Source organism: Perna viridis, chromosome 1 (assembly GCF_037379345.1).
Source record: "Perna viridis isolate PV_CMFRI_1.1 ecotype Kerala chromosome 1, ASM3737934v1, whole genome shotgun sequence".
Classification (NCBI taxonomy): domain Eukaryota; kingdom Metazoa; phylum Mollusca; class Bivalvia; order Mytilida; family Mytilidae; genus Perna; species Perna viridis.
Window position 1 is genome coordinate 63,645,605 of NC_142445.1, and position 26,856 is coordinate 63,672,460.

At 31.6% G+C, this 26,856-nt stretch overlaps 1 protein-coding gene across 11 annotated transcripts in view; it reads right to left on the reverse strand.

Moving 5' to 3' along the window:
- Nucleotides 1-26,856, reverse strand: part of LOC148629809 (otoferlin-like) — a 123,312-nt gene that overhangs the window by 54,520 nt on the left and 41,936 nt on the right. For 7 of the 11 annotated variants that reach the window (XM_088557524.1, XM_088557513.1, XM_088557504.1 and 4 more), the window contains exons 5-23: nt 24,264-24,541; nt 21,893-21,996; nt 21,275-21,398; nt 20,311-20,368; nt 16,510-16,641; nt 15,885-15,947; nt 12,779-12,863; nt 11,113-11,228; nt 10,947-10,987; nt 10,349-10,535; nt 9,668-9,854; nt 8,892-9,109; nt 6,811-6,919; nt 6,062-6,369; nt 4,241-4,438; nt 3,472-3,588; nt 2,187-2,339; nt 978-1,170; nt 263-522 (exon numbers count right to left, since the gene is read on the reverse strand). In XM_088557524.1, coding sequence (XP_088413650.1) covers nt 263-522; nt 978-1,170; nt 2,187-2,339; nt 3,472-3,588; nt 4,241-4,438; nt 6,062-6,369; nt 6,811-6,919; nt 8,892-9,109; nt 9,668-9,854; nt 10,349-10,535; nt 10,947-10,987; nt 11,113-11,228; nt 12,779-12,863; nt 15,885-15,947; nt 16,510-16,641; nt 20,311-20,368; nt 21,275-21,398; nt 21,893-21,996; nt 24,264-24,541 — 2,931 coding nt within the window. Of the gene's footprint in view, nt 1-262; nt 523-977; nt 1,171-2,186; nt 2,340-3,471; nt 3,589-4,240; nt 4,439-6,061; nt 6,370-6,810; nt 6,920-8,891; nt 9,110-9,667; nt 9,855-10,348; nt 10,536-10,946; nt 10,988-11,112; nt 11,229-11,889; nt 12,754-12,778; nt 12,864-15,252; nt 15,338-15,884; nt 15,948-16,509; nt 16,642-20,310; nt 20,369-21,274; nt 21,399-21,892; nt 21,997-24,263; nt 24,542-26,856 lie in introns of those variants that run through there. The other 4 variants (XM_088557531.1, XM_088557476.1, XM_088557540.1 and 1 more) reach the window with 3 other exon arrangements.

A 26,856-nucleotide genomic window follows, 5' to 3' on the forward strand; every position in this document is an offset into this window, starting at 1 on the left:
TCCATAGTACTTTGACAACATTGAAATAAAACTATTTGAAGAAAACAAATGTTTGATCTCTTTAAACAATAAATTTCACAAAGTCTATCTTTAAGCAATTCATATCTTTGCCATCATCATGTAAATTTTTTTTGAGGGTCATAGAAGGTCAACCTACATCTATTTGGAGTATTCTTTCTACTCCTTGGACAAAGATACCACAAAGATATCACAGGGTCTATATCAATCAGAATGCTGGTTAGACATTAAATTTCTACCCTACCACTTTATCCTGATCAAACAGCTCTATGATGATGGTAGGAGGGGCTTCAGCTATCTCTTGCATCAGTCCATACATTTCTACTTCATTTATTATCAGCATCTCATCCCAGGTAGGACTCAAGGTTTCCTCAATGACTTGTGTAGCCACACTGTGGTCATTAAATACAATCCTAGCAAATGGATCTGACAGACCAGAAGCATCAGACCCTATTAAACTTCTGGCCTGGTACATGTGAGCTCGTACTTGGAATGACTGCCTCTCTGAAAAAAAAACACAAACATGCTAATAATACAATCATATCTGTCTTAAGTGACCTTTCAAGGGAAACAAATCCTGGTCACACAGATAGTCTTTAAATGCAGGTTAATTCTACATAAAATGCATTACATAGGGATAAATCAATCCTAGTCTTTTAAGGTGTAGCTAAGACACAGATTTGACATTCCAAAGCAGCAGGTTTACTTTAATTTATCTCACAAAGATAGCAGTTGAGCATTAACTTAAACACACAATGCCCTTTGTATCAAAATATACTCATTCTTTCATTGTGCCTACACAAGGGGAAAATGTGAGGAACAAGGAAATCTTAACTAGAAAAAAAATTCTGTTTGTATTTCTCTTAAGTCTGTCATAATTTTTTACTGAAAATTTGGCTTCTATAGCAGCATAAACAATTCCAACCATAATTATAAGGTTAACAAAGGGGGTAACTCACCAGTAAAGTGTATAAATGGTGGTGGGACACCTTGTGGTTTGTTCACAATCTGCATTAATGCACTCTGTTCATATCCTCCTGGTAGTCCATTTAAGAAATCTTTTTTATGTTTGGTCAGTCCAAGCCAGACATAGACCTGAATTTTAGCCTGTATCACCCAGCCTGCTACACTACTGGCCTTCTTTCCTGGTAACTGTAAATAGGATGCACATATAGAGCCAAATGACGAAAAAGTAGAAATCTAGTTTCTAGGTAAAATCTCATTTTTCACAAAAAACTACTTTGTAAAAGTAAAAGAACTGAACTTGAAATAGGAAACAAGCCTATGGATAAATATGAAGTACAAGTAACTTGTATAGCAGGCGTGTAGCTACGTTTAGGTCAAAATGCCAGAGCGTACACATCAACAAAAAAAATCATCAGGAAGTTCCAATAAATGTAGATAAAGTAATTGACAGTTTTGCATCACACAAAAACAGGAAGATGGGCCTCATTTATTAGACTGACTAGAACTGTAAACTCCTCTCAAACTGGTAAAGAGGTTGACTGATGATGTGTTTTTTTTTCATTTGCATGATTTGATACCAATGGTTGATACGTGTAGTTGATCTCTATAATACACAAATATAAACAAGCTATTTAATGAATTTCAACTTATCTTTGGAGGGGGGGGGACTTACTGTAAAATCGTAAAATAGGCGTACACATTAATTAACTCTAGCTACGCCACTGTATACTGAATTAAATCATTTTTATTTTCTTTTCAAAACACAAAGATTTTTAAAATACCATTAACTAAAGTTATTCAAGGTATTGCTTTAAGAATTTAACAATTTGATGGAAAACACAACTTATATTAGACAAAATCAAAGATAAATCCTTTTCCAAGATTAGATAATTCAAAAGCAATCAAACACTGGCTGTTGAATTTGGCTTTTCAAGTTTGATATTTTTGGTTTTGAGTACACCTTACAATATAAAAAAAAATTTGGATTTAAATTACCCAATGTATTTGGTTCTGAAGCTGCTGATGAGAGGTTACACCTTGAAATATGTTAGTTTAAATATTTTGCAATGTTAAACAGGAGCAAAAGGATCAGACACAAGTTTCTCAACTTAGTAGAGTCCTCTCTACATATATAGTAAACACATAGTAGAATTTGCGATACTAATGTGAGTGGTACCTTTGTACAAAACTTTTCTACATACCCTAAGGAACAATGTTTGGACTTTAGCACAATCTTTCCCTCTCTCTTCATCTACAATGGAATACAAGATGTCCTTTGATGGTAATCTCTGGTAGGCTAGTCGTTTGTTTCCACTGATCATCCAAATTAATACATCAGGGAGGGCATGTTGGGGCTACAACATAGGTATAAAGTTATTGAGGTAGTTACTAAAAAGGTCCAAAGGTTAGCAACTTATCTAGCTGGGATAAAAACAAAACCAATACATATTCTGATCAATGTTTGAACTATAGCAGTTTTAAAGAACCAAGTTTTTTTTCTTCAAATTTGCAACCTGTTTGTATTTTAAGGAAATATATAAGGAATGAAAGGAATAAACACTTTTACAAAACAGATTTGTTACCCAAAGAATTCTGATAAAAAGTCCTAATTAAAGTCATGACAAGCTCAGAAGTTGTCAAAGAAGGAGCTTATTGTTACTCTGTTGGGACAAAGAGTGTTGATCTTTTATAAATAGGAAATCTCATTCTCTATAGTATTTCAAGTAGCGTTATTTCATGGGAGAGTTCTATGATTCCTTTACTTTCATTTTTTGATCCAGCCTATCAGTCACCAAGCATTTCATATAAGTTACAACAGAGAGAATTCTGTATTGTCGTGGGTTCATTACCCAATATTAGTAAAAAAACAGATTTTCTATCCTCTGTATCTTCAATTCATGTTATCAATTTTTTAAATCATTTTCTTCATGATGTTAATCATAATATTACAATTTTGCAATCAATAACTTCCACATGATGACTTTTTCTTTTGATCAAAGCTAAATCTTGCATGCCAAAAATTATTAACAATTTCTACAGTTGAAATTATAGTTATTTCAAAAAGGGAAAACAATCCAATGTTATCTCAGTACACTGTACTTCTCTGTAATGATAGCACCAAAACACTACAAAAGTCAATCATATCTAATATCTAGATTTTTCATTTCCCATAATGATCTGCCATTATAATCAAAAACTAATGAGGGAAAAAACATTTGGAAATAAAATATTTTTCCGCTGAGAATTTTAAACATCATTAGTCTTGGAAAAAAAAATGCTATACATATACTTTTCTAAAGGAATTATCTAATACTTTCAATAGAAATGTACTACAAATTCTAAAGCAATATGTATAATGCATAACTATATCATTGATTTAAAGGGAAGTAACTCAGCTGTGACAATAAACATCCTAGTAAATCAACTGTTTGAGTGAGATAAAGCAATACAATGTAATAGAGCAATAATGTGTAAGATTTAGGTTACCTCCTGAGAAATATTTTTCAGTTTCTGTAAGAACTGGTTTGCATAGCGAAGTTTGTCTTTAAGGTTACTTTTAGTTGTTGTTGCTTTCATTGTTCTTGCCATTGTTGACAACTGATCCTGTAAAAGAGTTAATCAGATCATATCAAAATGACATTATGTCAATTAGTATCAAAAAACAAACTAGAGGTTGTATATAATCATAATTTTCGAAAGTTATATATCAGAAATAGTATTCAATACAAAATGAAAATCTAAGGCACTAAACAGTTGTGCTAAAGCTGATGGAATGCTCAAACTCTCCCAATTATTTGGTGTCCGAACTCTCCCAATTATTTGATGTTCAAATCTCCCAATTATTTGGTGTCCGAACTCTCCTAATTATTTGGTGTCCCAACTCTGTCAATTATTTGGTGCTCAAACTTTCCCAATTCTTTGGTGTCCAAACTTTCCCAATTATTTGGTGTTCAAACTTTCCAAATTCTTTGGTATCCAAACTGTCCCAATTCTGTTTCAAAGTTCCCTTTATTTGAAACTAAAACAAGTTAACACTGAAAAATGAAAGGATATCCCTGAACCAAAATATCCTCCAAAGCATGTTTAGGCTATCCTGTGATGTGTTAGTTTAGTTTCAACATATTACATTGGAAATGGAGCAAAAGTTTTATGAAGGTACATTTCCTCTCAAAATGTGTGAATGGACAAACAGACAGACGTCATGAAATCATAAGAATCTTTCTTTCAATTGCTATTTTCAAATCTCAACACATACTATCTCTCTAAGCAATAATTTCTGTCTTTCTTTGTCCAGTTTTGTCTTCCCAACACCTGCTCCAGCACTTGTCCCTCTGACAATAGACACAAACTTTGAGCACCCTGACCCTAACTCTTCAAACACACCCCTCAGTCGTTTCTCTGGGAATGGCTGTTCCTCTGACAACATGAGATTTACATCATGGATACCATCCTCCTGTTGATTGAAAGTATATAGAATAAATTACTAAGTTTTCAATTTAAGATGATGACACAAAGAAGAAAAACATTATACACCACAAACGAAAGCTTTGTTTGATTTCAAAATGTATTTCTTTAAAAAATGCACAAAGAAAGTATTATGTTGATTGACTGATTGATAATGGTTTGATGGCCAATGGGAAATGTTTCATGTGTTTAAGGACAAAACATTCGATTAACCAAATTGGCCCTCCTTTGTACTAGTCTGACAATCTCAGCTCAGTCTTTAATGAAATAATACATTTTGTACATGGAAGCAATACCCAATAGGTAGGAATGTCACCAATAAAATAATAAGAAATTCTATATACCAGTTTTTTAAATAGTTTGCAAATTAGTGAAAATTCCCTACAGAAACCATATAAATGCATATATCAAGGCTCAATTATCTTGAAAGTTTGGAGATCTATGTTTTTACACCAAATTTCTTAAGTATGTTAATCTAAGGTTCATTTTTGAGAAAAACTAAGAAAATCTATCTACAAGAAAAATTAAAGAACCTTATTGAGCACACTCACACTACCCCACACATCCCCATATTGGATACTCAAGTAAATTTGTTTTTCAAACTCCAGACTGTGATTTCTTCGAGTTTTAGCTAATCCAAAGTAAATATAAGTAGACAAAACGTACACTTGACCTATAACTTATCATGGTGAACTTACATACCAAATTTCATGTCATAATCTGCAACCGTTTAGAAGAAAAAAGTCAGAAAAATAGTTATTCATGTTAATTTTGCTAAGTTCAAGGCCAGTAATTTCGGTAAAAATCATCAGAGCAAAATGAAAGTTAAACTTGACTTGTAACTTATCACAGGGAACCTATATACTAAAAATCATGTCAATATCTGCAAGCATTTAGAAAAAACCTCCGGAAAATGGTTATTTCTGTGAATTTTGTTAAGTTCCAGGCCCATAATTTCGGTAAAAATCATCAGAGTGGAACCAAATGTAAACTTGACCTGTAACTTATCATGGGGAATTTAGGGAATTTATATACTAAAAATCATGTCAATATCTGCCAGTGTTCAGATAAAAAAGTCAGGAAAACGGTTCTTTCCATGAATTTTGATAAGTTCAAGGCCTGTAATTTCAGTAAAAATCATCAGAGTGGAATGAAAGATATACTTGACCTGTAACTTATCATGGTGAACTTATATACCAAAAATCATGTCAATATCTGCAAGTGTGTTAAAAAAAAGTCCAGAAAACTGAAGATAGACTGACCCACTGATGGGTCAAAAGCATTATACCCTCCGCAACTTTGTTGCATGGGGTATTTTTAGGTATGATTTACCTTAAAAGCATTTGGTAGTACTGGGCTGGGCATTAAACCCAAAACTACTTGTATGAGAGAAGTCATAACAATTCTAAATCAGGAGAATCTTGTTTAAGTAAAATTAGTTTAGTTACATATCATATGTAACAGTCATTAAGGAGTTATTTGACAAATATTGAACAAGTATAGATGCATATCTTCCATTTTAAAGCTATATGACAATAAAACATGTTCTTTCAATATTTCTATCCTTCAGTCTATAGGACATCCTATTTTCAACAACGATCCCACAACTTACCAATTTTTCAGCAATTTTCTCGATAATATTAGTATTATACATCCTCCTTCTGTGATCTTCAAACACTTCCTTTACATAAACACAGGGTTTATCCTCATAATATGGAAGGTTATAGTAAAATTTGTCTCTGGATATTGGCCGTAATGGTGTGGTCATACTCTTCCATTTTGGTCCTTCACTAGAATCATGTAACGACACTAATGGCTGATCTTCATCAGCAGAATAGTCAGAGTCAGAATCTTCACTACTACTGCTATGTCTCTGTTTTGTAGGAGGGTTATATCCATCTAATGTATTGCCTGCATTACCTATAGAAAAATCAAAGACCTTGATATCAAATACTACAAAATTATCTCTAATCCTTTTTACTTTTGAGGAGAAAATCTTTAAAAATGCAAATACATATATGTACTTTTATTTTCTAAAGTTTTAAATTCCTGTTTGCTGAATTAAATACTTAAAACTATAAATTATAAAGCACTAATACATATTCATATCAAATTCGGACACTGTCAATGGTAGAATTGATTCCTGCTGATAAGTGGTGATCTTCTGTAAAACCCACAAAACAAACAGTGCTTTTTCAATCTACATTTGCAATATTTAAATAATTATCATTTTGTAAATTCATTCCACAGTTGCCATATTTCACACGATTATTAATTGCAGTCAGTCTTTCTCACTTTTCATTGTGAACCTTGATGTTTGTTTTTACCATTTTACATTATCTGGAGATGAAATTAACTTACCAATACTGATCTCAAAGTGAATAGGTTTCTCTCCATACTTCTTGTCTATCATAGTAGATTCCATTAAACATGCAAACAAAAAGAATTCCTCTGGTTTTCCTACTGCATTCTGGGAAAAAAAATAAACAGAAGGGAAACTAAAAGTTAAAAAATTCAGACAGGAATACTTAACCATACATTCTGTCATGTATTGCATTGCAGTAGAGAAAATAATAACTGTCATCACAATCATTTTGAAGTAGCAGTCTTTATAAAAATCAGACAGAATGTAATTCATGCATGTCAAAAACCCACCAAGTTCAGTTTTAATTTTTGTTCATTAACAGTTACTGATCACATAACCAGTCTTAGTTTTTCATTTGGTTGTTGTGCTTTTGAGAAAAATATTAGATTGTACATGATATTGGCACTTTGCAAGAGTTATCGTTTCTTAATTTTGAATTGGTTGATTTTAAAGGGAGATCAATGGTTGAAAAACTTAAAATAGCAGATCTGAATACAGAAATAATTACCCTGATGTAAAAATACAGGATATATAGACTGAAAAAGGATTGTTTAGTGGTTTTTTGTACACCATTAATCACTATACATTTGGCAGTGTCTAAATTTTATGTGGCCTAGAACCTAATACTAATAAAAAATTCTTATTATATTTAATATCTTATACATGTAACAAAATGACTACATGTATTTTGTTGGTTGTATTTTCAACACAACAGTTACTCCAATGCATGTAATTTCTTTTGGACTACTTTTGAGAGTAATTTTTTTTTCCAGAAATAGAGTTGTCTCCACTTGATTAAATGATAACCATTAAATGAACAGCCACAAGTAATTAACTTCACAATTCATCAATTTCTAGAGACCTAGGGTGTGAGCAACAGAGACGCAGACCACGAAAATAATATATTTAAGATGTATGTGCACTTAAGCTTTGGTTGAGTAAAAATGTGCATCAAGGTTACACAAGTTTATACAGTGAAACTTCTCCAAACCGGCAACCACTGGGACAAGAAAAAATGGCCGGTTTATAAGGGTGGCCGGTTTTGTGAAAAACAGCAATGCATTCTAAGAGCTGTTTCCATTAATGTGTTCTATAACCCTACACCTTGTCAGTTTGTTGGTCGAGACATGTTTAATGCCAATTCAAAACGTTTTGCCTTTTTTTACATTTCAAAACTTGCATCATTTATGAATGATTTTATTTTACAAAAGGTACTACCAACAAAATAATGTTCATGGTTTTGAAAGAACGTGTATTAAAGATCACAGGGCTATTGGTGGTATACTTTTAATTATTTGTATTGTTTCCATAAATTACCTAACAACAAAGTCTAATAATTTCAACCCTATGTTGTTTTGGCTTGGGTACAGGTCACATTAATTGACAGTTAAAAGATCGTAAAGATTGTACTATTAAATGACCCCAGTTGCCTGACGTGTGTACACACCAATTAACAGCCAACCAGTGACAAAATGTAATGTCTGGATTAAATATGTTGTCTAAACTACTGCCCCCTTCAATTATCATCTGTCCACTGATGAAATGCAAACCAGTGAGTGAATGATTTATTAATTACGTAATATTACAGTTATGTTGACACATTTATTACAGGTGAATAATAACTGGGCAGCCGGAATTGAGAGGTTATTTTTATTTGAAATATGTAACTAAAACTGTGAAAAACCGACCGATGTACTGTTTTAGGGGGTGGCCAGTCTATTGAAGACAAAACAAGCAGGTTTTAAGGTATATTGGCCAGAACTTTTGAAAACGGCCGTTTTGAAGGGAAGACCGGTTTTCTGAGGGTCCGGTTTGGAGAAGTTTCAATGTACAAGGTTACACAAGGTTATACAAGTTACATCACACATAAATAAGAATTATAAACTTTTCAAAACTGAAATATTTCATGAATACATATCAAGATCACCAACGTATCTCTAAAACATCACTGACACAGAAACAAAGACCTTTTAATTCCTTTAGCTTTACTTTGGGGAAAACAAAAATGTGCATTCAGGTTACAACTATTATCTTATATATAAATAGTAAAGTTTAAAATGTTTGTGTAGAAGAATACCTCTGGAACAGGCAGAGTTGATTCCACCTCTACAGATGCTGGACATGATGAATCAGAATTCTCTAAAATTTCTGTTTTCATGGAAACCAGTATTCTCCCTCTGAAAGAAACTCCTTCTCCTAGTCCATCATTTAGGTGGGTATGTTCATCCAGCAAACTGTAGTCTCTTGTAGAACCATACAGATTCAACCAACAGGGACCAAAAGTAGGCAGAAAACCTGGGAAAATTATGCTAATTTTTATTATGAGAAAACATAAGGGCAAAAAAAAAAATGAAACACTTCAAGTCAGTTAAGGTCAAAGTTGAGTAAATGAACATTTATGGTAAAGCAAATGATACACCTACTCCCCCTTTTAGGATGTTTCAAGTCCAATAACTCTTGAAAAACATCAGGGAGCTTCCTACCATGAAAACAATCATTGCACCTTAAATATTGCTTGTTTATAGTCCTTCCCAGATAAACAAAAATCTTTCCAATTCATTACATGTGAGATAAATCATACAAGAAATGCTAGTTTTGTAATTAAATTGTAATTAAGCATTGGCTGAATTAAAAATAAGCATTGGTAAAATTCTCTTTAACTTTATTTGCTCGATGACCAATTTTGAAGTGTTATTTTTAATTGGAACATTTTTAATTATTACAGAATGTTATATAAATCTAATTATTATTCTACAGCTAATTGCAGATTCCATTATGCAATATCAGAAGAATATTTTTATCACTTGAATTCAAACCATATTTCTGGAAGCTCTGATTAAGATATAGACTCACCCTTATCACCCTCGTTAGATATTTTAGCCAGATCTATGAAGTGAGTTCCGATGACATCATCGTTAACTTTATTACGATCTCGTAACTGTAATTTGATTCTACGACAAAGCGGTGGGAACATTTCTGTGAATACAATCTGTTGATTCCAAACAGGTTCATATGAACCTTTCATGACATCAGTTTTACCCTGACAATTTGAGAAAAAAATGTAAAATTACGTGCATTAATCAGGTATCTTATGTGATACTGACATTACTTCCATGGCAATGATAACAAAAAAAATGAGCCTTTCCACTAGCTGGGTAGGATTCATCTTTATAAACATATTCTTTTCCAATTCCATGGAAAGCATCGGAAATGCTTGACTTAATTGTCCGAAATGTATAATGTTCTGTGTGTAGATTTGGTAAAAAGCAGATATGTGAAAAGCCAAAAGGAAGATAATTCAGAATATTGGTTCTTGCTTAAACTAGGTTTCAAACAGCGATCTGAAGACTTTTACTATAAACCACATTAATTCATGTCATGCAGAATATTTTCAATTTACAAGTTATATTTTCATGTAACTTACTAAAATGTGAAGTGGTTACATTGTACATGGTAACTATTTATATCCTGTAACAATCAAGCTCAAATAACTTTCCTTGTGTATTATATTCAAAGTATAAAGAATATACCTACCACATGACCAGCAAATGATATTTTTATGTAAGGATCAACCAAATCTTTACTCTCTCCAGTAAACGCCTTCTTCACATTGGCTACCAGTCCTGTGTTCATTTTAGGTAGACCCTGAGCTTTATGGATACGAATTATGTATTTGGCACGAGATCTATCTGATGACACACCATCTGGCAGTAACAAATTTCTAAAACATTAAAATAAAAACTATTTCAACTTCTAAACTAAGTATTTCAGTAAATGGCAATAATGGATAAAAGCCTGAATATATTTTAATGCTAGATATATATGCTAGATATATCAAACTTTTTTCACATAGTGTAAAATAGGAAAGGCCCATTAAACAGGAAGTTAATATCAAACAGCAACCTAAATCACTTTCAATGGATGTCCAAACTATATAAAGCCACATATAATCAATCAATCAATCAATTGGGAGAAAAGATAATTTCAGACAAACAGAATGACAGACAAAACTGTGTACCAACACACTGAGTGAGCTTATCACAAAAGCTAGAATAATGAACTGTGCACACTGCTATTATTGAGTATATATGCTATGTACAAATATTTTTAAAAATAAGTTTAAGATACGAACCCCTCGATGTCATCTTCATCTTTATCTGTTTTTGGAGGTACCTGCAAAGATAATATAAAAATGAAGATGCAACTTATATAATAAAGTGCTTATCTACAAATTGCCAATTTGAAATGTCTGTATTTTGTTGAGTTTGGATGATTTAAAAAAAGTATTCCATTTATACCTTTATGGAGTCTCCCTTTCCTATTACAGCTATGTCACATTTAAGATATCCCTTCAGACCTCCGTTAATATCATCTGGATCAGTTAACATGGCCCACTTATGGTAAAACTGGTGGTCTACAAAACATAATTTACATAAGGAAAAACGTAACAGTAGTTGGAAGGATAATCTGCAACAGTTGTGTGGACAAATAATTGAATTTAAATACTTTGACAACTTAGGGAGTTTTGTTATATGATACATATATCTAAAAAATTCTCTATTGATAATAGCTAAAATTTTAATTATTTCTGTTATGTCATCAATTATGAAATAAATGCCAAAATAAAATAAATTCATAAAAAAACTGAAAATCAATTCACAAATGTCTAAATTCATAGTACATTGATAATAAGTTCAACTAATACTAAAAGTCACCAACTTGTCACATTAAGTCATTTTGTCTTCCAATCAAAGTGATTTTATAATATTCCATATCTAAATCCCTATTCTATAAGGTCCCTCTATACAGATCACGTGACATATGTATACAGGATCAACTGTACTTTTATATTATGAATTTTTCAATTTTTCAAAGAAATGAGAAATGATAAAATCAAGTAAAATTGAATTCAATGGAGTTAAATATATTCCCCAGATGTCTTCTGCTAATTTAAATACAGACAGCTGTTCACTTTTTTTTTTATCAAATTAGTAACATTTAATGTTAAAGTAAATCCAAAATGTACATGTGTACATGTAATATGAAAATAATTTTATATCATTAAAGCAACCTACCACTACCCTATAAAGAACAATCCATGGTTGAAATACATGCTCATTCCAGCATTGTTGTAATGACTACATTCACCCTAAGCTATAAAGCTTTCTACCAAACAGGAGTTGGGTTATGGCCATTGATTAAAGCAAGAAAGAAATGTAAACCATGCTGTTACACCCACCACATAACAAGGATCTGTCTCAAAAGTAATTTTTACATGGCAGTAAGAAAAGCTGTAACTATTGCTTGTCAGGGAATATCACCATTTACATATCAAAAGTAAAAATATATTTTGTTCTCAGCAACTTGAACATTTTCAGCTGTTTATATAAAATTACAGCACATATAATGATGTTGTTCAGGAGATAAGAGATGGTCTTCCTCTGATTAAATGACAACATCCTGTTGAACTGTCTCTTTGGACAGCTGATAAGGAAATTTATTTCTATTATTCCATATTTATTTACATGTAAACATGTGTCTGCTAGAAATATTGAATCTCATTGTCAATTGTTCATTAGGTGGCTGTCATTAATTCAATGGAAGGACAGACATTATCTCCTGAAAATCACCACTGTATGAGAAATAAGTTAAAATTTGTGTATTAACAATATATAAATTCCTGTCCTGTCACTGTGATCTTCAATATAATGACATTTTGTATATCTTTTTTTTTTTTTTATAAATTATTCCTTTCTTCAATAAGCAGTGTAAAGAGAAACTTAATTTCACAAGCATGCTATGAACTTAGTATATATAAATAGGAAAATGCAATTCATTAAAAATATGAATGTATTGTTTGCTAATAAAAAAGGCTACAAATCCTATGATAAATGTAAGAACAAACAGAAAAAAAAACTACAAGCAAAAATAAAAAAATTGGATGTCCTTGGTTGCATTACCGACCTTGACTTGCATAGACAGTGGCGACATCTAGTTTATACATTCCAAGTGGTTTATTACTCCGCAGAAGTCGGCCAGACTGACAAACCTGATGTAAGATACACAATTATATGCAATTACTCTATTACTCTTAATATACACTAGCAATATATGTATGACCTTTGGAGCATGGTACCTACAAGCTGAAATATAAGCGAAGCCTAGTAAGTACCGAGAAATTTGATAAAACTTTTGCCATTAGTTATGATTTTGGTTGATAGAGATCAAGGCATATATCGAGCATGTAGACTTACCTATGAGTAATAAGGACCCATTTAAAGAAAATTAAGAAAGATTTACAGGGGTAAAACAGTTAACTTCAGGGGATATATTCAGTTTACCATTGATTGAACATCCTCCCAAGTCTGGGTTTTGAGTCCACCTTTGCTCCCTCAAACCCCTGACATCGCTCATTCATATTTAGCGGGTATTGTCCAGTGCCATCTAGTGAGTTACCTAAATTTAACCCAGATCCAACATCCAATCAAATCACTCATAAAAGAAACTCTTCAACATAACTTACAAAATGGCTACACAAAATGTCTATTTTTTTTGGTAAAGACTTCAAACATAATCTACAAATATCATTTTTGCTCATACTGAACTATCAGTTCCTATATCAGATCGTCCATTACCTCATGTTATTGTTTACCTTTCTATACCCGGAGAAGTAACCAATCAGAATTGGCTGGATGATACCTGCAAAATATGATTGAGTGATGTCAGGGGTTTGAGGGAGCACAGGTGGACTTAAAACCCTGACTTGGGAGAATTTTGATTGAAACTTCTGTCTGAACCCTATGTTCTATTTTAAGTAATGGCAGCAATGTTTTTTACAAATCAAAAATCCCCACATCAGAAGAATACCTTAAGGAACAGACATAATAAGTTTGGTTCTCATTGGTCAAGTAGTTTCAAAGGAGAAGAATTTAGAACAAGAAGCTCCCAGGAACCTGAATCGCTCACCTGGTTGAATTTTGCCTTTCAAGGGCAATAAATTTAACAAGAAGTTGTCCAACTATTTTGACTCATTTTTCCCCTTTCAAGAGCAATAATTCTTACAAGGAGTCGTCTGACAACTTTTATCCCTAAAGACTTTTGTAGTCCTAATAAGGATCATTTCAGCTATTGAAAGAATTTGGCTAAACCTCCAAAAATGGTTTTGGAGGTATATGCGAAAAACTACTGTCTGACCCCTACTTTCTATATGTATTGGTGGCCATGTTTTTCGACAGATAAAAAATCCTAACATCAGTTCTATGCAGGATACCCCAAGGAACATTCATACTAAGTTTGGTTCTAATTGGTCAAATTGTGTCAGAGGAGAAGAGTTTTGAAAAATTGTTAATGACTATGGACGCAAAGTGATGGCAATATTGCATTAAAAAATTGTAAAGATTTATGACCAGGGACGAGGACAGACACCAAGTGAGGGCAATAGCTAACATGGCCTTCAGCCAGATGAGCTTAAAAGAGATTTTTCTTTTTTTTTTTAAATCTTCGTGCAAACATTGAAGATCAAGACATTTGCGGAACTACACTATGACAACCTCAATCAAAACCAATGGTCATTTTTAATTAATAAGACATCCTAGTGAACATTAAGTGTATCAAATGAAACAGTATGCCAGCAGAGACAAAAACACTAAGACAATAGTGCTATATTCTAACCAACTACAGAACAAACAAATCAATACATATCAAATTGTGCCCCTTTTTAAAAGAAAACATCATTTAAATTTTTAATTTCCAAATTAAAATTACCAACCCCCCCCCCAACAAACACAAACACACCCACACGCACAAACTTGATTCTTTTTATCTAGGAAATCAAAACTGTGGTTGATTTTTTGTATAGTCCGTTCCGTAAATTTTAGTAACTCATTGGAAAAGCTTTGATTCTAAATATGAATTCTATGTAAAAATATGTATTAAGAATTAAACGTTTTCCAAATATATACACTGTACGATTATAAGGATGCATTAAAATTAAAGTAGATGTATACACTAAAAAGTTACAGAACAGACTTTCATGCATATTGCAATGATTTCGTTTCATCTAGTCACTATGTCCATAAAATAAAAGGTCAGAATACAAATGGATTGAATAGCAACTACAAATATTCTTAAATTATTACATTCACTGTGCATATGCTTCAATGAAAATGTGCTATGGTCAACATTTTTACAATTCGACGAAGCATCAAAAATGAAACATTCACTTCTTAAGTGAAATAGAATGCAACTGCAATAAAACCAAAATAATAAATTATAAACAATTAATAAACAACAAGATAAAAAGTGATACAAAAACGAAAACTTAATGGCTAAAACTGTGGCATTCATACAGTGACTAAATGAAATCATGCTATGTGGTTGTGGAAATGAATAAGATCCACAAAAAGCAAAAAATAATTGTAAAAAGTCATTTCAACTACCGGGTGTTGTGTAAATTGTGCTTAAATCCATCTTGAAACTCCCTACCACAGTCCCTGATCGTAATAAAGATCGGGAGTGTAAAACCTAAAACAAAACAACATCATGGCAAAATAATATAACACAAATACATGAAAACAACAACATCTAACACTGCAGAGAATGCATAATAATTCACTAAAGAGATGTAAAAAGTACAACTACAGTTCTGTAGTCAGTTAGTTGGACAGGTAATAAGTGGCCTTAAAATTAGTTAAGCACTATTAAAAGCAGGCAAATTCTGTCCAAATACAACTCCCTTTTTATTGAAATACTCCAACCATTAAAAGTTCAAGTAACACAATTTTACAACTAATGAAAACTGATTCACATGATCAAAATGTATTGTCAAAGAATGTCCCTTAACTGTATACAATCAACACTTTTAAACTGTACAAAATCTTCTCAAAAAGTTTGGAATTAATTGATGTCAGTGTACAATGAGCTAATGATTGAATATGTCTGCAGACATCATGAAACATAGCAACTGAAATGAAAAATGTGTTAAAAGTACAATACCAAATTGTCTTAATATCAGTATTTACACTAATATTCCAATTAATAAGCTTGTTTTTTTTTAATTTATGAGACTTACCGTTAAAGTGATGATTTTATCAAACAGCATTGCTGGAGCCATGTGAAAATCAAATACAAAATACTGAAAAAGGAAATATGAAACAGTTAGCATCTGTTGTACTGTGATATGTCTCATTATAAATAAATGCTTCTATACAAATATGACTGAATTTAGACAAATATGACTGAGTTCCAACACTCTGAAGTCTTTTAACCATTGTCTGCAAAAGATAATTGTGTGCATCAGGTTAAGTTATCTAAAAATGTAAGATAGAATGAACATGATATTTTTCCATAAATTTTCTAGATAGTGAATGTTTGAATAAAATGTTCCTTCTTTTTAATTATAAATATTATTTCAGAGCCCCTGAAATCTTGTATGTTTTCCATTTTCAGACAGTTTGAATGCAGGTAAGGATTCAAGGATCTACACTATTTTTGGTCATTTTGCCAACAAAAATGGAAAGTTCCAACACCCAGAGCATTCCCTGGATCTACCAAATATTTGCAGTTAATAGGAAGATCAACATTTAAGTTGAGGACGAATTTAAGTGAATCCTCAATTTGAGACCTGGCCCTGATCTAGTCTCCCAAGATTTTGATTCATATTGTGTCAGAGATATTTGATGAGGTATTTCTCTTACCTCGTTGTAGTAAGGGCAGTTTGTGGATTCTTTAACACTTGTATACTTCTTCTCATTGCCAACCTGCACACAGACAACAGGATCCATATTTACACCTGCTAACTGTCTTGCTTCGATCACAGTGACACACACCTGTAAAATTGTCAAAATAATAACACATAATTAAACACAATTACTTGATTACCATAGTTATTGAAACAAGAGGCCCTCGAAGATCCAGGATCGATAACCTGACAAACCATACCCTATTAACTGAGTAGGTAAAGTTATCATGCTTTGTTAACATGTTTGACATAAAATGGCTGAAAAAGAGCAAATACAGTCAAACCTGCATTAAGCAGTCACCTCTGTGGAATACTCAAAGTGACCTTTGAAGTGAAGTTAAAAATTGTGATGTAATATGACTTTGAGGTCAGCATGTCATCCCATATTCATTTAGATTATTTGATCTGTGATTGTCATAATATTACATTTATTTACCTTTGATTTTCAGATGCAGATTCATGTATACAAGGAATAAAAATATTTTTATTCAAAATATCATTCAGATAAAAACATATGACAATAAATAACAAATTATTCATTTCCTCATTTCCTGTTTTATGTCCTTTCCTTTTTTGTTCACTGTCTATGATTTTTTCAAAGTCCTCTATAATTTCAGCTTTTCTTTAGGCAATTTGAATAATTTTTGTTTTTCGAACAATTATTTCCTTTGCAACAGCATGGGCACTTTTTCCACTATTTAATTTTTTAACTGCCTCATTTCTTTCAATTAGTGTCAAAATTTTTCCGTTGAAATCAAAGCCAGTATAAAAATTTGCACAATTATGGCTGCCTAGAACAATTTCATCATCCCCATTGAACTTCAAACACCTAGTTCTCTAAAGATGGAATCTGAGCAACTGGTGAAAATGATTGTAAAATGGCAGCCATGTTGAAAATAGCTGCCTAAAAAATAATTTCAATACTGCTAGTCAACTCAGAATATCATGTTTATCTTGTGGGTAGCTTTCATTTTCATTATTCTTCTACAGTTAAGGAAAAAATAGCAAAAATAGCATTTTGACCATTATGTTCTAATTTTAGAAAAATGACAGCCATGTTTTTGACTGATGAAAAATTTTAAATCAGTTTGTGGAGGAAACCCTGAAAAAAATATGCCAACTTTTATTATATTTTATTACAGTTGGTTTTCAGAGAGTTGTACACATTAAAACGACAACAAAATCTGTTTCAGAGGCCATATATCCTCCATCAGAATTTTGCTAAATTCAATAGTTTTGAGTTATTTGCAAAAAAACTATATTTTCACCTAAATTACATCACAGATAGACCTCATCTTGGTGAACACTTTTACCTGAGTCAGAATTTGGTAAAACCTAACGATTTTTGAGAAATATGCAAAAAACTCCTGTATGACCCTTCTGTTCAATTTTTAGTAAGAGCGGCTATGTATTTTCATCAATCAAAATCCAAACATTCATTTTGTGCAAGATATCCTATAAAACAGTAATACCAACTCTCATTAAATTATGTACAGCAGATGCTGAAGAGAAGATTTTTGAAAGAAATAACATCAAAAACAGCAAAAAAAACATCAAAAAAGGGCAATAACTCCAATATGGATCAACAGATTTTCACTAAAATTTGACCACAGATAGATCTTATCATGGTGAACACTTTTATCCATAATAGAATTTGGTTAAACCTAACTGTTTTGGAGATATATGCAAAAATCTGCTGTCTGACCGCCTTGTTCTATTTGTAGTAATGGTAGTCATATTTTTTCACTGATCAAAAATCCAAACATTCATTTTATTCAGGATACCCTAAAAAATAGTAATACCAACTTTCATTGAATTCTGTGCAGTGGTTTCAGAGTAGAAGATTTTTGAAGGTAATAACATCAAAAACAGCAAAAAAAACATCCAAAAAGGCAATAACTCCAACATGGATCAACAGATTTTCACCAAAATTACATCACAGATAGATCTCATCATGGTGAAAACTTTCAAACTTTTAACTAGTCAGAATATTGTTAAACCTAACGGTTTTGGACATATATGCAAAAAACTGCTGTCTGACCCTTAATTTCTATTTTTAGTAATGGTAGCCATGTTTTTTAACAAATATAAAATCCAAACTGTCATTTTGTGTAGGATAATTCATGTTAAGATTCATCTGAATCCATTCAGTAGTTTCAGAGGAGAAAAATGTTCGATGTAAACGACAGACAACAACGACTTCGTCAGACACCAAGTGATGGTAATAGGCCATGTGAGCTAAAAATATCTAAATACTTGTTTATACATATTTTGGATTATATTTTTATATGTCATTTTTGAAAAACTTCTTTTTTGAAGGCTTAAAATTGTATAAAAAGTTTACTTATTTTTTTTGCAACAGTTTATATTATAATGTTAGGAGTAGAATGTTTGTACTGGTAATTATTCTGTGTAAGGATTTTTGCATTTTACAGATTATTACGTATTTTTGGGTCTTTTTTCAATAAATAAATATATAGCATATGATACCACAATTAAGTTTCCATGACCTTTCACATCAAAAACTTAGCAAAAAATTTTTTTATGATTTTCCCAATTGTTAGAATACGCAAGACAAATGTTATTTTCTTTCCAATTTATGGCAATTTTATATGAAAGTACATGTCTACTTCTTTTAGGAAAAGAATCATTGCATATAATTGTAATGATCTCTAAATTGATAAACATTACTATCAAAGGAATAAATGCACTCAGTTTTAACCTATCTAAGTATAACACATGTGATATTTCAAAAAGCATTACCAATAAGGAAGTAATAAATTGTAATTTTGTAGAAAACATTCCAGGAATCTTTTGAATTAAGTTTCAGCATATTTTTGCTTGAATATGACTTGAATGTATAATTCTAAATAAAACCTGTTAAACAGAAAAAAGGAAAAATGGTTGACATTTATACAAAGGGTAAAAAAAGCATTGTGACATTTTCACTAGATATTATTCTACCAAGAAATGTAAGCCAGTTGATATACATTCAAATGAATTTCAATGATACCTCCTAAAAAAACCTGAGGCATTTTTCAAATAATGCAGAGGCTGTTTCCAAAAGACACCATATAAGATTCCATATTTCAGATAAGTATATGAGCAGTATTTTAATTTTTTATTTTGAGTCAATAGGAGTTTAAATTTTCTTTTGTTCTATTGTTAAACTGAATAGTTCTTTCATCATTTAATAAAATACTCTATGTTGACATTATAACAACATGTACTATACCATGTCCTATGATACTCAAAGCACAGATAAAAATCATGTGGAAACTAGTGATAATGATAAATCAGTGTATAGGTATATATATCTTTTATTTTGGCATATTACAGCATGTTAGCTTCAGGGAACAGAGGGAGTTTGTCTTTTTTTTTTTTATTTCATGACCAATACCTAATGAACCACCTAAGGTAATAGAGTGGACAATTCAGGCGGGAAGACTTCAACTTTCTATCATATTCTATAGGTAATTGAATCTTTTTTTCTGATAACATTTCAAATTTGATGGTTTAGCTTTTTTATTTGTAAATGAATTTTGAATTCATAGACTAATTTGCTCATTAACAAATATTTTTAATTTGTGTGAAAACCAATTTTGAGGTCAAACTGTCTCACAATAAAAAAAACAGAAATTGGTACATGTACTGTCAACAAATTTAATTATTTTGAATAACAATTACTGTTGGTGAGGTAATAAAGGCTCTCTGGGTAAAAGGGAACTCGTATATGTATATATAAAAAATACTTTACCTGGAAGTCCTGAGCTTTGAGAGAAGGTGGTTCAATATTTGGTGACTTCCCTCTATGCCTGCGAATAGAAAGCCCATAAAGAACAAGTTGATGTTATCATCATGAAGACAGTGGTTAACTCAAAACATGTTTTTGGTTTGTATAATTAAAATTTCAGATCTTTAGAGCATACAATTTTCACTGAAAAGCTATTTGATGGAGTGGCTTACCAGGTACATATTCAAAATCAAACTTAAAGTTAACAGGCTAACCCAATAACTGGATAAAGTGTCAAAAGAAATGGAAAATAAGTATTAATCAATAGCCTTATTTTACTATATCTGCTGTGTGTAAACCTGTACCAGAGGTAACACAAAAAACATACTACAAATGGACAAATAACAGGAAATCAGATATACTACATTGCCTCTTCTCTCAAGGCATCTTAAAACATTTTCATTCAGAAGTTTCCTGAAACATGTTTGATAAAATTAAAACATCTTTCCTTTTTCAACTACTACATATATCGTGACATATCAACATCACAAGAATGTGAAATATAAATCTCTGTTGAATGTCATTAATCAATCTACGGACATGCAAACATCTCCTCTGATTCAAGTTCATATTTGGTGAGAAAAAAGAATGATTGAATGGACACACAAAAAAAATAACCTGTAAAAAATATCAGTCATGTCTTTTCCTTTTGTGATAAATCTTGGGTTTTTTTTTTCACTGTAGTTTGAACACTGGTAATAACAAACATGAAAAGATAAAGAAATTCAAATGTTCTTTGAATGACAATTATTTCAAGAATCCATATCTTGCAGATTTAACGTGTTTAAATGTGGCAAAAAGGAAAACACTAACATGAATGAGGTATTCTCTTAAAACATTCAGTTTAGTGCAAAAACTCTACAAGGTCATAAAACTTTTGAAGATCTACATGTAGTAGAAAATATAACATAAGTCAAAATTTAGGAACCTTCTCTGTAACACTGGGGTTGAAATTGTTGACCCATGACCATCACTAGCATTATCATCCTCAAGGTCATTGCGTCTTCCCAACAGTGATGCCATCTCAGCTGCCTTGGCATCCAAACTTGTATCTGTAACATACCATTTAAATATTAACATCAAACTCAGAAAGGAAAATAAGAATTACATGTAACTGAAGTCCAATATAAAAATAGTTTTTGAACTGAACAAATGAAAAAAAGATAAATGACAATTCTGAAGGGCTACACCCTAACCAAGTCAGCTATATGTGATACAGATATCATGCTCTTTACTCTGACTTAAAAATATACATACATATTTAGAGGTTTACTTATTTTTTCCATAGATTAAGGTATCACCAGGAAAGGCTAATTTCCCTGTTTTCATCCCTCCGAGATGAGCAAAACATTACTTACAATATCAACCAATATATAACATTATAAACTTTAAAAACCAAAATACTCCAAATTACATCAACAACAAATGTAATTTTTATGACGTTAACATTCACATTTAGATAAAATATTAACAAATCACAAAGTCCTCTCTTCATTACTCTGTCTGAGTTTTTCTTTCCTACAACTCCCATTTATAAGTACATTACCTTCCATTTCAGGTTCATCTAGTAGTGAGGTTCTGTCATCTCCACCTGGACCTTTCTTATTGACTGTCATCATCATCTGAACAGCTGATCGGAATGCTTTAGATCTAGATAGTACTCAGACAATAAACTACACGTAAACTATTAGGTTAGAACATGAATTACAAAACAGCTCTATAATAAGAAAATATTGAATAAAACAGAAAATCAAAAATAGAGGAACACACTGTCTGTCTGTATAACTGATTTCATTTGATTCTGTAGAACAGGATTGGAAAAGCTTTGTTGCATACTGATACATGTATGAAGAGATGAACAGTAGAATTTCCATAATTTGAAGCAAACGTCAAATTTAACTGATCCCTATCTTACAACAAGTAACAGGTTTCATTACTATTGAAACACCAGAGTGTCATTTTTATCTGGATACTCTTTCTGATGAGTAATTCCATTGAACCCAAGGGAAAAGTTCTTACAGAAATAATTCACTACTTCAAAAGCAACAAGAACATAGCATGAAAAAATTAGAAGGAATTGATATTCCAACATATGTAATACAATGTATATGTGTTTTTCTCCCTCATAACAAGACAAGGAATTTTCACTTTCACAATCAAAGACCAAATTAATATATATGACTTTGTAGTGTATAACGCAAATACAGATTATAGTCTCTTAAGCAATGATTTCTTTTTATCTATGTCAGTCTGTCATCAAATATGAATGAACTGTATTAAAATCCAAATACTCATTGAAAACTGAATCATAATTTTGAAATTGAAGATCAACCTATTAAAATAAAATTCTTCTCATCCAAAAAAGGCAGCAATCATACATTTAAAAAGAGCACAAAAACAAAGATACTATCCAAATGTTGAGAACAAATTTGGCTCTGTGACCTTTGGCCTCTGACCTTGAGAATCTATAAGGCTCAATATTTTTCCTAGCCCTTTAGATTCTCAAGGTCAGAGGCTATGTATGTACCTAGCTTAGTTAGTATAATAAGAAAGATGAAAGATGACTACTCTAGAAAGTTGCTAAGAATGTTATGGTAAGTTAGTGAGGAAATACTTTTAATGAAACACTTTCCATTAAAATATATTAAAAACATCATTTAATCAATTACATTCAGGACAATGTATGTCACATTTTCCTTTCGGAAGTACTTACTGAGCATGCTCTGATATTATCATGAAAGGGTATATTCCTGCTTTAAGTTATTGTACTTCTAAGCATACATAAACACATTTCTTTTAAAAAAAATAATACCATTTCATTCAGAAAATCTAGTGAACCGAGGGAAGCTATTACATGTTAACAGGAGATCCAAATATAAGAAAAATTACAATTTGAAATGGAATTAGTTGATTATTCTGTTTCTATGTAAGGCAAGTCATAGAAAGATCCAACAAATTACAGACTAGTCTCTGTAACTAGAGACACACTCGGAGATCTTCTAATTAGCAGTATATCTTACTGGTTATCTGAAGTCTGAAGATTTCTCATTACTTTAAAGCCTCTGATCAGGTAGGTTAGTATCACAAAAAATTCTATGCTTTAACCTCAACACATTGAGATTGATGACCGATCTAGCAACAGAGCATACTAATTTACAGAAAGGATGACACTGCATGGATGCTTTCTAGACTAAGTATACTTAATGACGTTCAGTTCCTTCAAAGGTATTTATTCATTGTCAGATTTTGATACTAACATGCAGTATTGGCTTTTGTCTTTCCATTAATTATATAGCTCCTACAACACACTAGTGAATTAGTTTTAAAAAAAGTCTGATGTAGACAAGAAACAAATGTTTTTAGTATAATGACTTGAAACATGCAGGAACTACGTGATCATTAATTAGTAAGAGCTAAGAGCCAAATATAATCATGATGTAAAAAATAATATGAATTAAACTCCCACTTAGTTATTATACAGTAATATATTTGAGGCTACTTAGTTAAAAAACTGTGAGCAAGCTCAAAAACAAAGCTCACTTAAAGTGAACTTAAATTATGTGATACCCTTAAATAATCTCCCTTTACAGTGACCTGAAAGTATTTACCTCCTCTGACACTATCATCTTCCTTTGCTGGTATTATATAATAATCATCACCTGCACATGATGTTAAACCTTCCCATAAAATCTTAAAGTTGGATTATCTCCCTTTGCAAGCACCATTATAATCCTCCATGCACATCTAGTGTACATACGGTGTCTAATCATTCAAAAAATGTTCATCAAAATATATGAAGGGATACAGGTAGAGTTGCACTAATAAGATATCAGGACATATGAATGGGCAAACAGAAAGACAGACAGGCAGGCATAGATTTATATATATCACCCCAAACTGAATACCAGTATACTCACGGTCTTGGAGATCGACCTCCACTGCCTCTGTTTGATGAAGCAAGACTTATCTTTGACCCCTTCAAGGATGATTTGTTTGACACCATGGAGATAGTATCACTAGTAAGATCATCACTGCGGTCTCCACTTCTACTATGTCTTATATTCAGTTCATTCAGTTCACTCTCAGACAGGGGTTTTCGGAGTTCATCAGACTTTAATTTCTCAAAACCACCTCTTTGCCACATACCGACTGATCCATCAGGGGCATTGTAGGTCAGTTCAAAGGTCACTGTTGCCTAGAGTAAAATAAAACAGTCAGTATCATGCTACACAAATGAACTACTGTAAATCTAAAAAAAAATCACTGAATCGACTAACTGCTAAAATAGGCCAGCCATAATGACTCCATGAAAGAGCAAAGGGGCCAACACAGAAAACAACTGTTACAATTTACTTAAGAGATGCAAATAGAAAACACAGCATGAAGATGAGGAAAAAATGAGGTTACAACAAGTCATTGTGGCCTTCAGCCCTTGTGCAACACTTTCAATAAATTCTCTAGAATTGATCTTTAACAAATTAACAAAGCAATGTGTAAGCTTCAAAAGATGAACATTTATGGGTATGACAGGCAAGTCATAGTAATCATCTATTTTTACCACATTTCGCACACTAATTACAATTATCTTATTAAGTATGACTTGAGATACATAATTAAGTGAAATAATGCATTAAAAATGTTGATGTTAAAGGGATAGTGTTGAATTTCTTTGAATGGAATGACAATCATGTGATGAATTTCTTTAGATAATAAACTAGACAACTGACAAGGAGATTTACAGCCAGTAATTTAGTTAACTTCAGGGAATAGAGTTGGTCTTTCCTTGATTAAATGACCATCTGATGAACTTCCTTAAGGTAATTATAAGTATCTGGAAAATTAACAGATTTAAATTTTTTATCAAACTAAGATATGGAGAAAGTTTTAAATCTCCTTTTTAATTGTCCAGTCCACAGCCTAAGGAAGTTCATCAGGTGATTGTCATTTCATCAAGAAAAGAATCAACTGTCATCTTCTGGACATTATCATTATATCCACTGTAAGATATTTCTTGTGAAATTTCTCAATATTATACAATGTCATAAAACCAACTTATCTTCATGTAATACTTTTTGTGTTATTTCACTTGTATTACATAACTGCTTCCAGCTTATCAAGGCTTAAAATTGTCATGTGCTTGATTGTATCAATTGCACTGATGAAAAAAGAAAAAAATATCAAATATCAAAAGCTCAATAAAGCAGCCAATCTACTTCACTTGATGGCAATAAAAATGAAAGTTATTATAACTCAAAATAAAGACAAACCCAGAATATTTTATAAAGAAATATAATCTTGTTCCTATAAACAATATGATAAATGTCATCCAGCTTGGGAAAACCTTATCAATATGTCAAATTTTATATGGCTCAATTCTAAATTTTATCTTCAATTTAAATGCAGAAATTACAAATTTTCTAGTGTATAGGGAGACCCTGACATTTCTGATCACTTCAATAAGTGACACTTGAAAACATTCATAGACCATTAATGGTATAAAAACTTAATGCATTTAGTTTATAATATAAAATGACTTTTTGATTAAATGGAAAGGTCAATATACATGTACAAACATGTACATGTAGTACACAGTCTGGAGGAGAGTTTACATACATGCAGGGTATCTATCAAAACCAAAAGAAGGCTCAACAGCATTACGATTCTAGGTATCAGTTGAGAAAAATCTGTAATGTCCTTGACTGCATGTGCTAGGCTTTTTCGTTTTTTTCTAAGATTACACTACACACAGTGACATCTATAAATAAACTTCACTGGTGAATACAAAATGAAAATGAAAGATGCTGGAATAAATATTGTTGTAAAACTGTTATTTACACCATATTCATAAAACCTTTCAAATTTGATCTTTGATTCATCGGATGGAATTTGCTTTTTCTATTTTTTTCAAAGAAAGAAAATTTAATTCATATATAAATACAATCACTATCATCAACAACAAAATCATATTGCAGCATTTTTTTTATTTTAAACACTGTCTCAAACTTACAGTATTTTTTTTTTAGTTTTGTGATGCTACGGCCTACTTTAACATCCTACTTTGAATCTTTTCAAAGATATTTTCCTTTTTGATCAGTCAGATGAAGCAAGCAATTAGCTACAACCAATAAAACATGCCTTAATTCTTGGTCTCAAGACATACCAGATAAAGAAGAAGTTAGCGTATCATTAAAATCTGTTAAGGAACCAATTTCACTTCTCTTTGGCCTTTAAAACCCGTGGTTTAATGATTGCTTGTTGCATGCTGTTGAACAATTACTTTTATAAAAACAGAGAATTTCTCAGCAAGTGTTATGGTGGTATTTAGAAATTCCTAGGGTTTCATGCTTACACTGATAACTTAATCTCACTATAACTTATGATTAAAGTAATCAATTGGAATCTTCATTTCACATGCAGTTTTATTTCTGAAGATGTTTAAACATTCATTTCATTATACCATGTTATTGATCATTTTTTTACATCAGAAAGACACCCATTTCATATCAAACA